This window comes from Xiphophorus maculatus, chromosome 19, assembly GCF_002775205.1.
Source record: "Xiphophorus maculatus strain JP 163 A chromosome 19, X_maculatus-5.0-male, whole genome shotgun sequence".
Taxonomy (NCBI): Eukaryota; Metazoa; Chordata; class Actinopteri; order Cyprinodontiformes; family Poeciliidae; genus Xiphophorus; species Xiphophorus maculatus.
The window spans coordinates 23,215,138-23,228,000 of NC_036461.1; the positions used below are offsets into that span (position 1 = coordinate 23,215,138).

Below are 12,863 nucleotides of genomic sequence, written 5' to 3' on the forward strand. Positions count from 1 at the left end.
TCCAGACCACTAGGGGGAGTCAAAGAAAATAGTATTCATTTCTATGGGACCAGATGCAAGATTCAGAGAGATACCTTTACTTTCTTTCAATTTTTTTTCTCTGAATCTTGCATCTGGTCCCATAGAAATGAATACTATTTTCTTTGACTCCCCCTAGTGGTCTGGAGCACTTCCGTTTTCAACACTTTTTGTTTGCTGCATTTCATTCGGGGGTGTCTTCTTTTTTGTTTGCGTCTCACTTTTTGTTTGCTGCATTTTATTCGCTTTTTGCTTGCCGCATTTAATTTGTGCGCGTGTTTTTTTTTTTGTTTGCATGTTTCTCTTTTGCTGCGCATTTGCACCTGTCGGCCACCGTAGATATTTGATATATACAGCATTTTTAGAACAACTGAAGGTCACATATTACTTGACTACACTATAAAATAATACTATCTGGCTGCAAAACACGTCATACTTCCCCTTTAAAAGCAGTTTAAGATACGAACCAATTTAAATGAGCTGTTTCGCTTTTAGCAAGAAAAGTGATCAAATAACTGCTGAAATGACTTTGGTGGTTTCAGGTTGTTTTTTTATGTTTTTTAAAGTGTGATGCAAATACAAACAGAAAAGGATGTAGCGCACAGACAGTCAGGAAGTAGTCTGTTTATTTCACATTTTTTAAATGAACATTTTCTAAGAATATTGGTAGATTTCTGCAGCACTAATAAAATCTGTCTTTAAGGCAACAACCAGGGCAAAAACAAACGACCCAAGAAATTTGTCAAAACAGAGAAGACAAATAACCCTCAGGGATCGCATCAAGTAAGAAAATTGGGAACAAATCTTACATAATCATAAAAACTTTTAGATCAGAACACTTTTTGACCAGAGGAAAAAATCAAAAACCTAAGATGACATTAAAATTCATCTCTGGTTTGAAAACGAGGCTGGTCTTCTGGTCTGAAGTCTTTGTTGGGGCTTCCGTCCGCGTTGAGAAGACGTGCTGCGGTGTAACCCACGATGGGATACTTGGCTTTGTACGTTCCTTCAAACACGCTGTCCAAAGCCTGGAGCTGCTCCTCCGTGAGTCCTGCCTGTACACGGAGAGATAAAAAAACAAACACATTTTTACAGCGCTTTGCAAAGCTATTCATACTAGCTGAACGTTTTTGTTGTTTTGTTTTTACATTTGATCACATTTCAACCTCAAACTTCATCGAATTTCATTTGCATTTTTGTGAAAGACCAATAAAACGTGTCGCTTATCTGTGAAAGGAAGTGGAATGAATATCAATATTGTTATAAAGAAAAAATATCTGAAAAGTGTGGTGTGCATGTCTACTCATGCTATTTACTCTGATACCCACGTCATCCTGAACATCAACCACACAGTGAAGCATGGTGGTGGCAGCATGATGCTGTGACGACGCCTTTCTACCAGCGGTGCAACAACGCATCAATCGATATCGATCAATGATTAACGATCCAATTACACAGATGCAAAATGTAAATACTGATCCATATCGTCAAGTTTAAGATGGATTTGTTTTGAAATGTTCAAACGTTTATTTCAATGCCTGATGCCTCAAAGAGCTTCGAAAGAAAATGGCCAAATAATATATTAGTTGGTCTTTGTAATGATCTTGATGCAGATGGTTCTGTTAGATTAGCAAATCATATGGTATCATATTGGTCACAGACTTGTGAACTGAAACCCAAAAGGTTTGACCCAAGTCACACAAAAGGCAATTCTATCAAAAACCCATTTTGAAGACATTCATAAACAAATTTCTGACGTGTTCTTCCTCTCATTATTGTGGCATTTAGCAAATAGAAATAACTGTAGCAATTCTAACTGGCCTAAAACAGGAGAGGTTTGGCCCGATGTAACGTCAGGTGTGTGTCTTTTGACCAGGTGTACAAAAGCTTCTGGTTTCCGCTGCATGTCGGCTCCACGGAGCGCCGACCTTCACCGCTTCACCGAGTAACGTCTGATCGCTGTTGACGAGGACAAACGCGAGGGTCGTCTTTGCTCCAGAGAAATCTGAATGAATACGATGAGTCACAGAATGATGATGCTGTTCTGGTGACAACAGCAGGAAAGTTTGGTTGTATGGACTTTGTGAAGCCAAAGCGATGAACAATACCAACTGTCTTCTTGACAATAAAGCTGACGTCATTTATTTCTGCGGAGCAAAGCTGAGATCGCTGCGATTTAAGCAAATCTGAGAGTTTTCATTTAAATCGTGGCAAAGAAGGACTTACCTAAAAAAAGAAAAAACACTTTCTTTGAAATTATTTCCCCTGAGATTTCTTCTGTTTTTGCTTCTTCATTTTTTTTTTTTTTTGTCACGCATTACTTCAGTTTTCAGATGATATTTCCATTCATTTAGTGGGAAAAATTATTCAAACATACAAAACACAGTGTGAAAATACAATAACTCTGCTTGGCTTGCATAAAATTACCTGTGATTAATCACCTTTGAGTAAATTACATTAGCCACACTCAGAAAAATTACTGCCTGACTTATAGAATAGAAAAATTCTTTCATTGCCGTGACACATTTAACAACAACAACAACAAAAAAGATGCCTGATATTCTGAGGATTAATAAGACACAACAGGTAGAAAATTGGCATACTTGAGAAAAAAACCTCACACTGATGGCTAAGCATGGCAGTGGTAGTGTGATGGTGAGGGGCTGCTTTGCTTCTTTGGAAACTGGACCACTTGATGTAAATGATGGAACCATGAATTCTGTCATCAAAATGAAGGTTTTTCTGTGTCCTAGTCAAAGCATGCACTTATAGTCAAATATGGTAAAATTATGCCTAAAACCTTTAAGTGTAGCTGAAATAAAACCATCTTTGAATCGCGAAGAGAAACGAGAATGTAATCAATGAAATTACTATTTGAAGACTGCTTACATTTTACTAAAGTTTTTTTTGTCGTCTGATATAAAAAAATGCTTGGGGTCGATATGATCACGTGAAAGCAGAGTTCGGGATGGTGTGTGTAATGAGTTTTAGTCTGGTTACGCTTTGGTGGTCATTACTCTTGAAAAATGAAAAGCCCCATTGTGAAAAACAAACTGTTTCAAACCCATATTATGGAGTGGTGCGTTCATGTGAACTGAAAGTGGATGAAAATGCAGATTTGTTTTCGAAACAAAAGAAGGCTTGGATATCCTTCTGTGTGTGGACGCATATCAACCTGAAAACGGTTTGGAGACTTAAGACGGTGGCACCTCCGGTCCTTCTGCGTTACTCACAGTGTCTGATGTCAGGTCTGCTGGGTTCAGGGACATCTTGGCCACGGCTCGGGTGGAGTCCTTCCCAACTAGAGCGTTATATGAAGCATCTTTACCATAAAACTCTGCAACGAGCCAAACAAACGACACGTTATTGACAGTAAATATTGTAATGTGGGCTGACAGAAAACTGGTCTGGGCTCAACTATTTAGAAGGTTTTGACGTTTCTTTTTCTTTCAGCTTGCTCCATTTAAAAAAAAAAAAAAAAACCTTTTCCTTTGGAGACATCAAACACAACACCTTTTATTGCCATGTAAATGGGCTGGCCTTCCTGAAACAGACAGGTGAACACAAAGGACAGCAAGTCCTTCCTTATCACGATTGAACAGAGCGCTCATAAACACATATTGAGAAACCGAGGAGTTATTACGGTAGGAGTTTACCTCACTGCCGTCGTATCTCTGGAGCTCCTCCTCAGTAAAAAGTCGCACAGGTTTTGTGGCTGGTTTGTAATTTAACTTAACCTCTTCGGCTAAACTCACAGAAAGAAGCACGAACAGGACCCAAACCTGCGTCGTTGCCATGGCAGGGACGTTGTTTGGAGACACCTCGTGCGGAAACTCATCCAGCAGCTTCCCCTTCGTCACACTTTTGGTGTTGCGTTTGTGAACTGTCGGAAATGTGACAATTCATGTCAGAAAAGGTTTGTATTCAATCAACTACATAATGTGAGTTCTTATTTTTTTTACCCCCCCAGGGGGTCTTTTTTGTGGGCTCTAGTGTCCCTTATGTGATAGTGGGCTGACAGGAAACGGGGAAAGATGTCGGCAAATGTCGTCGGGTCCGGGAGTCGAACCCGCGACGGGCGCGTCGAGGACTCAAGGCCTCCAAGCATGGGTCGCGCTACGCCCTACGCCACCACCGAACGCCCTATTTTATTTTTTTGATTCTTTTAAAACTAAACGTATGGATTCCTCTGATTGAATGTCGATGTTTATTGTAAACGTAAACGTTTATGTTGCCAGGTCCCTCTTGAAAAAGAGATTTAAGATCTCAACGAGGCTTTTAAGGGTTATTATTATTGTTGTTGTTGTTGCTGTAGTTATGTTTTATATTTTTACACTTACACAGTTATTTGACTGTAAAACTAGTAAACTTAAGGTGTTTAAATGTGTCGCATAAATAATAAATTTGACATTGACTTACATTTACCTCGTTTCTCTTTGGATATCATTTTACATTTTAGAGGTTGATATTTGTGGAAGACTGACGACAAATAAATAAATAAATGAGGAAATAAATCTGTAAATAAAAATGACCGAGTAAGGATTTATACCTTGTTGCAGCAAGATAACTTTACTTTTTTTTTCACAGCAATAAATATATCTACCATGGACCTGCTGGGGACGCAATAGGGCTGATCCCCGGTGGATGACCTGCTCCATAGCCCTTCCCAGGGCCTTGGAGCAGAGGAGGGACACAGGGAGCCAGTTCTTGATGTCCTGCAGGTTCCCCTTTTTTGGCAGCAGGGCAATAACTGCCCTGCGACAGGACAAGAGGAGTGAACCAGTGTGCAGACTCTCATTGTTCCTTCTGTCATTCTGCCCACCTACCTCCACCTCTCCCTATTCCCTCCCTAATCTCCACACACTAAATGCTCCTCATTACCCTTCACCTTCTCCTGCTCTCCCTACACAACGTCTCTCTCTCCCTCTACACTTTCACCCTCACCACCACACACACTACCGTGCACCTATCCTTTCCCTCACACACACTCATCCCACTGTCCACCACTGACACCTCAACAATACCGTCTGCAGCGGGTTCCTCCGCAGCCACCGCGGGTTCCACCAGGTGGGGCCCCCGCCTGCTCAGCAGCAGCGGGCTGTCCCTGTCAGGACACATTTTTATGATGTGGCCCTCCTGACCGCAACCAAAGCACCTCATATTAGAGGACGTGGCAAACAGAACATAATCAAAATCATCAACCCTCACGTGAAACCGCAAATCGAGCTCCTCATCTCTACGATTTAGAATCATAAACATTTGTCTCCTACGAGACACAACGTGTTTCAGCAAAGGTGAATTGCACCCCGTCGGAACCTTTTTAAGTGGTGACACCACCTTACCGTGCCTTGACAGTTCTTTAATCAAAAAAATAAATAAAATAAAAATCATCGCTGATGAACGGTGGCATGTTTGACAAAGTTACTTTAGTTGTCGGTAGTGATAGCGGCGACACCTGCAAAAACAAATCCCCCACGGAAACGCCCACCTCCACCAACTGTTGAGCCTGCTCCACTATATACAAACAACACCACCGCTCCATTCATCCGTGCTGCCGACCTTATATTCCCGTGCCCAATCACCTCACCCACAGCCAAACAAACGTCCTCCACGCTGCACGGAGCACCAGCACCCACCTTGATGCCGTTCTTCCGTGTCAGCGTGGAGGAAGACCCACCACCAGCCACCACGGAGTCCTGAGACGCCCGCCTGACGGCCACACCCTAACCCAAAAAACCCCTTAAAAAGTGACAAAAACTAACACAAAATCACAATTAAACAAGTAACACAAACACCCAGTGAAAAACTATGGAAGCCCGTTTCCGCCACTCTGTTAAAAAAAATAAAAATAAATTATCTCAAAATAATGAGATACTATCTCATTATTTTGAGATAGTATCTCATTATTTTGTACTATTATAATGAGATACTATCTCGTTATAATGAGGTATTATCTCATTATATTGAGATACTATCTTATTATAATGAGATATTACCTCATTATAATGAGATAGTATCTCATTATTTTGTATTATAATGAGATAATTTTTTTACAGAGTGGCGGAAACGGGCTTCCATAAAAAACAGTAAGAAAAAACAAAGATAGAAAAGATACAAACACTCACACTCTCTCACTCTTCTTCTGCACACACCCTCCTCTCACACGAAGAAGAAGAAGAAGAACTTTGAACATTCCCGTGAGGATGTGAACACAGCGATAGGTTCCACCAGACTTAGGATAGGATGGAGGAAACAAGAAAAGCACGTCAAGGAAACAGCAACCTTTAAAGTGTACCGCAGCCTGGTTATCACGGGATGGGCCGCTGTTATCATCACCAAGGCCGGTTGACGTGGGGCTGGATTCAGCTCTGGAAGCGTGGGGCTGGGTGAGTGGGGCTGGGTGAGTGGGGCTGGGTGAGTGGGGGGTCTGGGTTGGAGTGGACACCGGTGAACTGGAGCGCGCGCGCGCCAGGGTTGGGAAGTTGTACTTCCTTAAACATGCCTGCGTTACTTAAAGACAGACCTGTGAACAATTAGAAACAGCTTCCAGGACTTTACGTCAGCTCCAGTTAGAGGGGAGGAAGAGCGGAGGAATGCCCGGGACGGGAAGCAGGAGTTCCTACCAACAGGTAACGTTATAACGTCCTTTTATTTGCCTTTCACGTTTGTCCAAATACTCCACAAACAACTCTCGTCGAGTCATGTGACTGAGCTGCCGACGACTGGAGCTGAAAGCGGCGTGCAGCTTCATAAGTCATGTAGTACCACGCTACAGAGCGAACAGGTCGTTGTTTAGCTGTTGCCATTTTGGACGGATTTTGTTCAAACTCAAAGGGCAAAAACATTCGGCGCCGTGATGAATTTTACAGTTATAATGTTTTCTGCTGTAGTTTTAGCTTTAGCTTCATTAACGGTGTGAGAATAAGTAAAGCTGCTGTAACAGCGTAACAAACTGGCGGAGTTTATATATAGTGTTGCTTCAGTTCAATAAAATTCAAACTTTAATGACAGTCTTTACGTCCCTAACACGAATAACGAAAACCCCCCAACAACATATAAACCAAAGCAAACAATTTAAAATATTTCTAAAATATAAAACCACAATGTAAATACATTCCAGAACTACTTTAAAAAGAAATCAAGTACTTATTTAGTTGTGGCAAAACTAATACTGGTAAAATAATACTGCATTAAAGTAACAGTAAAAAAAAGAAAAAAAGCTCATCCATCGGTACATTTTTGACATTGTGAAACATGCTGGGTCAAAACAGTCCAACTGAATGAACAAATCCAACCCTGAGTTGACTAAACATCGCCCCAGCTTGTTTGGTTAAATGTTTAGCCTAAAAAAAAAGGTTTTAGGAATCGGTTGAAAATAATAAATCAAAAATGAACACTGATTAGCCCATGCATGTTTTTGTGCTGTGGCAGACCTAATCATTCATCTCTGTTTACCTCTGCTGATTTCATCAGATAACAAGTCCGGTCTGGTATCTGCAGCAATATAAAGCTGCAGATACAATTAGGATTTAGTCTTAAACTTGCTGAAGATGTTTCACCCAGAGACGGGCCTTCAGAGTTATTCGTATAAACTGTTTAGTGACTCGGCATATTTAAAGCTGCGCCAAGATCAGAGCGCTTTCCCGTTTCTTGTAAATAAACAGTTCAACGATGAAGACGACGACGACGACAAAATCAGCGGTCCTTTGTCTCAAGACTCTTTCGACGATGCTGACGAGGAGACGGTGCCCGAGGAGTCCAACGGCAACGTCGGACAAGGCAAGCGGCTGTTTCTTGGTTTAATCTGTTTCCGTTAGGAAAGTAGACACACTTATAGCATCATGGAGTATATTCCTTCTGAAGCAGGTCGTCTCAAAGCGTCGCTTCGTGCTCTTTCTTATTCTACTTCAGAGAATGACATGGGAGGGAACAGTCCACCGCGGAGATTCAGCAAAACCTGCGTGAAGAACGTCTTCACCGTGCTGCTCATCTTCATCTACCTGGTGCTGACCGCCGTGGCGATTTTCCTGGCCTACCAGACCATCTCCGACTTTCTGGACAAACTCAGTCAGCCTGTCATGTCGGTCAGCTACAAGGAAGTGGACTCCTTCTCTCCTCCTGGTTTGTATGAGAACAGCACAAACAAAAAATATTAGGAGAGCCGTGGTAGTTTTGGAGCACTGGGACAAATTGGTGATAGAATCAGTGGTGCTGCCAAGGGAGGATCACAGGGGGCCATGGCCCGTTTGAAAAATGTTGGGCCACCCCATTCGTCCTTCCAGAAAATCATGTTCATGTCACTGAAAGGCATACAGAGACATCCTCTTCAATGGAGACATACATGCAAAGTCCAAGAGATAAATAAATGCAAAATAAATTAATTGATTAAAATTTTTACTGGCCGATTTCAGTGGAGCAGAACATGGATGGAGCTGAGTACGATGTGATCCTTGAAGAAAGCTGAAAAAAACCCATCCAAATGCTAAACACTAACGCCAGATATACAAAGGAATGGTTTAGGTCACACAATGTAGTGGCCCACTCAAAGTTCAGGTCAGATTAAGACTGATTAAGAGTCTGTGACAAGATTTGGTAGCAGCTCTTCACAGATTGATTGGCAAACTGTCTGAGCTTGAGCTATTTTGTGACGACGACAATGAATAAAACACTCTCCAGATGTGTGGAGACACTCAACCAATAACACTTACGGTTGTAACTGTATAGGCTTATCCTTAATTATACTCAGCTTCGTGTTGATTTATCACCTAAAATGCTTATAAAATACTCTGAGAATTGTGTTTGTGATATGACAACAGAAACAACCATTATCCAGGCTGATAATTATGTCTCCACCTGTGGAGAAAGCGTTTTTCCTTTGGGTAAATCTTGTCGAGGTAAAATGAACAGTTTGTGAGACGTGTTTACATAGTAGAGACGGAGAGTATTTGGCACTTCAAGGCTTTACTTCACACCTACTTTTTAGCACCACCGGCAATCAAGTCGGTGTAAATGATAACGAGCAAGGGAAGGTGTTAAACATGGATATAACACATTTTTATTGCATCGCGTCACTTTACATACCATCAGCGCTGAAACGCACAACGCCAGACAACTGCAGCGTCTGAAAAAAAGAAATAAATAAGACGAATTCAAACAGAAAGTAAAAGATCAAATGAAATTAAGTAAGTCCGCTCTAAAGCTGCTGCAGTATGTGTCCTATCCGAGTGTCTGAACTGTAAAAAATTCAAAGCATTTTTTAAATTTTTTTTCTGTCTCTGAGCAGGTATCGCTCTGTTTCCTGACGATGCTCAGCTGCTGAGCTGCAAACATCACTACCATGACAACATCCCACCTCTAGTGGACCCTGGTACGCCTCAGGAAAGGGACTGTGAGATCACTGAGGTGACTTACTTTGGGCCGTTCACAGAGCACAAACAGGTATGGTGTGAACGCAATGATTCTGTGGAACGTATGTGACCCGAAAATTTATTCATACCCCTTGAAACTTTTAACATGAATTTTCAAATCTTCGATGACGATGCAATACTTTTTTTGAGGGACTGTCAAATAAAATCCCCCCAAAATACTTTGAAGTTTGTGGCTTTAATAGGAAAAAATGTGGGAAAACATTTAAAGGGGCAGAATTAGATTTACATCATGTTATAATGTTGTTCCCTCATCAAAAACATACCTGGAGTGTTGCTTTGATTCTTTCATGCATGTTTGAGAAATCCCTTAGTCTCCATTCAGCTGTTCAAAACGCCTAGGTGGACCTAGCCCCGCCTTCAAGGAGCTGCAGTTTTCACCCTTCTGAGTTTCCACCTCCCCCACTCAGCTCCTCCAAACTAGTCAGCACCAATTAGCAGATGCCTGGTGGAAATTCATATCTACTGAACTCAGAGAGGTGCTGGTAAAAACATTGTTGCAGGGTTAAAAGAGGAGCCATGTTGTGATGACTTCCTGAAGGCGGAGTTCCAGAAAGAACAGCAGCTTCTTAAAGAGACAGAGGCCCTGTTTCAAGGCGTTAAATTCACATTTCTTTTAAGTCATATTTGAAATATGCAGCATTTTTATAAAAACTGAAGGTAGCAAAATGACTTGACTGTGCTATGAAAACACATAATTCTGTCCCTTTAAGTGGTTTGAATTCTTTTTATGTGAACCGCAGCCGCTGATTTACAGCCATACGTCCTCTCTCCTGCTGTGTCACAGAAACGGGCCGTGGTGGTCCGTGGCCCGTCGGACGTGAAAAACAAAGAGCTGATCTTCGTGCAGTTCAGCCAGAATGAAACCCGGGAGGACTTCAGTGCCATTTCATACATGCTCTTTGCGAAGTTCAGTGACTTGATTGAAAGGTAAGCACGAATCCTAAAGTATTGATCCTGCTTTGTTTGCCGTGGGAGATAATCAAGTGTTTGCCGATGGTGGCTCGTTTTCAGGCCATCTGTTCATTGTATTGCAATACAATGTTGAACTTGAAGCAATCAGCTTTTTCTTCAATCGGTTAGCTTAAGCTTTTGTATGTTAGGTAGAAAAATGTCAATGTCTTTGACACAAGATCCGACTGCGTTAATTCTTGCACATTTTATCACCACAAAGTAAACCTTTGGCTGAACAGTGCGTCTCACAAACTGTCCCTTATCACTGCATTGACGTCGAAATGTTTGTACCTCTGTAAAAGAACAGGCACAGATAATAAAATGTCAGCTGGATATTGCAGGGAAGTGATCGTGTTAGGTAAAAATTGACTTAAAAGTTAGTTAAACCTTTAGGTTGTTGGGAGTACATCTTTATCTTCTGAAACGTGTGATCAAAGAGCTGCACAGCCTCTAAAAGTATTCATACCCTTTGAATCTCCTCACATTATGTCACACTAGCTAACACACAAAAACCGAAAGGCTAAGGAAGGACTAAGAAGCAGCCAAGAGGATAGTGGTAACTTTTTAACAAAAACGAATACGCAAAAAGCTTCGTATCTTTAATTATTCAAAGAATTTATAACATTTGTAGTGTCTTCTGTTTTGTGATATGTTCAATAAAGTCTTTTCTTAAAGCAATAAAAGAGAAAGGACTTTGGAAATGAGGCGCCAATCCTCACCGTAAAGTTGTTCACGATAACATCCAGGGAACCATCCAGCCTGTCGCCTGGCTAGAGTAGATCCACTAAAGGTCTTCCTCGAGAATTTCAGCTATTTTTGCCACAAATATTTGTCACCTTACGCGTAGTTTTTATCCTGAAAGTCTTCCACCGAAAGGAAGTTCTTCAAAGTTCAGACAACGAAACACAGTAAAGTTTGTAGTTGCAATGAAACGTGAAAATGCTTAAATACTTTCTCAAGGCGTCTGAAGCTGAACAAGTCTGAATCCGGCAGCTCATGTCACCTCTCTTTCCTGGCACCTCAAGTGCGAACAAGTCAGCGTTCATGAGTGACTGCGAGCGGAATTACTCCATGTGGACCTTCTCTGGAGGATTCAGAACCTGGGTCAAAATGTCTCTCGTGAAAACGTCCGGCAGACGCAGCGAAGCGGTGGAGTTTCGGCAAGAGGTACTCCCAGCTCACACACAAGAAGACGTCTTTGTCGGAGGCTGCGTTTTCATGATTTTTGTTCGTTCTTCTTCTAGTCGGGAGTGGTGAAATTCAACGACAAGAGGCCCGAATCAGAACAGACGGTTCAGCTCTTCTTTGTTGTCTTTGAGTGGCGAGATCCTTACATTCAGGAAATCAGGCTGGTAAGTTTTCCCAGAGATATTATCACCCTCGCCAGAATAGCCCACACACGTGAGTCTGATGGTGTTCAAGTCAGCCGTGCTTCTTTCTGTGCAGATCGTGACTGCGAATCCCTGGAGCTCCATCGGCATCCTCTGTGTCGTCTTCATGGCTCTCTTCAAGGCTGCAAATTTTGCTAAGCTCACCATAAAGTGGATTATTAAGATGCGCAAGAGGCACCTGAAGCATAAAGCAAGGGAGCTAAACCCGATAAACTAAAACGCAACGCAGGAAAACTCTGCTCGCACGTGCTGGCATGAAGAGAAACGTTCAAATGAATGATTTTTTTATCACACATGCTGCTTTTTTTTTTTAACAATTATTTACATATATTTTTGATAATTGGAGAATAATTTACACTAAGGATTGGAATGTAAAGTTTGTACACACAGAGCTAGCTACGTTTTAGCATTTTAGATTCACCAATTCTCCTTGGCTGTATTTCCTTTATAAAAGTGAAATATTTTGTTGCATTTCTAAACATTCCTGGGAACACAACTTTGCACATACTCAGAAATGTTGCTGAGAAATGAGATTCTTTAAACGTTTTTTTGTATATTTTTTTTTCAGTGAAACTGAGAAACAGTTTTGGACACTAGATAATTCGAGAAGGGAGTAGTGTAGTGATTCTCTTCTATGTTCTTTGTTTTGCAAATAAAATGTCTGAAACATTTCCTAGATAATCTCAAAAGGGATTATCAAAAAATGAACTTAGTGTTTGTTTCTATTTTTTATTTTTAAATGTTCTATTTTCATTCAATTTTTGTTTTCTTTTTCCACTTTTTGTGTTGATGGAAAAAACATCAATGTGGTCATTGTTAGAATTTACTTAAATTATGAATTTGTTAGTTTTTAGCATTCATATAGTTCCATTTTTCTGAAAATAAATTGGATTTCATGCCCAAAATATTGTCTCCAAATGTGATTTAACACTGATATATCAATGTTTATTTAAATACGTAAAAAAAAAAAAAAACATTTAAAAAGCTGTTTTATACGCAAACGTAGATGGCAGCTAAACAAAAATGCAGATAAAATAAATCGAATTGAAGTGATATAAAGTAAGTGCTGACCTAC

At 40.9% G+C, this 12,863-nt stretch overlaps 2 protein-coding genes across 5 annotated transcripts; one reads left to right on the forward strand and one right to left on the reverse strand.

The window, feature by feature from the left end:
- Positions 1-622: 622 nt before the first annotated feature.
- nenf (neudesin neurotrophic factor) lies at positions 623-6,411 on the reverse strand. 4 transcript variants are annotated; one of them, XM_005810660.2, is made up of 5 exons: positions 6,144-6,411; positions 3,675-3,901; positions 3,502-3,562; positions 3,252-3,355; positions 623-1,073 (listed from the first exon to the last, which is right to left on the reverse strand). In XM_005810660.2, the coding sequence occupies exons 2-5, from the start codon at positions 3,813-3,815 to the stop codon at positions 897-899; spliced, it is 483 nt and encodes a 160-aa protein (XP_005810717.1). In that variant the 5' UTR covers positions 3,816-3,901; positions 6,144-6,411; the 3' UTR covers positions 623-896. The 4 variants fall into 4 exon arrangements, with proteins under 4 accessions (XP_005810717.1, XP_023208410.1, XP_023208409.1 ...); XM_023352642.1 differs by having other exon boundaries at positions 3,532-3,562; positions 6,144-6,410; XM_023352641.1 differs by having other exon boundaries at positions 6,301-6,399.
- A 28-nt stretch (positions 6,412-6,439) lies between these two features.
- On the forward strand, positions 6,440-12,689 carry tmem206 (transmembrane protein 206). Its single transcript, XM_005810674.3, has 8 exons — positions 6,440-6,647; positions 7,683-7,797; positions 7,930-8,139; positions 9,302-9,456; positions 10,231-10,373; positions 11,423-11,564; positions 11,642-11,749; positions 11,844-12,689. Exons 1-8 carry the CDS (start codon positions 6,612-6,614, stop codon positions 12,003-12,005), a joined length of 1,071 nt encoding a protein of 356 aa, XP_005810731.2. The 5' UTR covers positions 6,440-6,611; the 3' UTR covers positions 12,006-12,689.
- The last annotated feature ends 174 nt before the right edge of the window (positions 12,690-12,863 follow it).

Excerpts from the sequence above, each read along its gene's own strand:
- nenf (XM_005810660.2), bottom strand. The coding sequence starts at position 3,815 with ATGGCAACGACGCAGGTTTGGGTCCTGTTCGTGCTTCTTTCTGTGAGT. Across the intron at positions 3,356-3,501 it reads TGATGTCTCCAAAGGAAAAG|AGTTTTATGGTAAAGATGCT; the intron begins GTTTTTTTTTTT and ends GGCTCGTTGCAG. Across the intron at positions 1,074-3,251 it reads CAGACCTGACATCAGACACT|GCAGGACTCACGGAGGAGCA; the intron begins GTGAGTAACGCA and ends CTCCGTGTACAG.
- tmem206 (XM_005810674.3), top strand. The coding sequence starts at position 6,612 with ATGCCCGGGACGGGAAGCAGGAGTTCCTACCAACAG. Across the intron at positions 6,648-7,682 it reads GCAGGAGTTCCTACCAACAG|TTCAACGATGAAGACGACGA; the intron begins GTAACGTTATAA and ends GTAAATAAACAG. Across the intron at positions 11,750-11,843 it reads ACATTCAGGAAATCAGGCTG|ATCGTGACTGCGAATCCCTG; the intron begins GTAAGTTTTCCC and ends CTTTCTGTGCAG.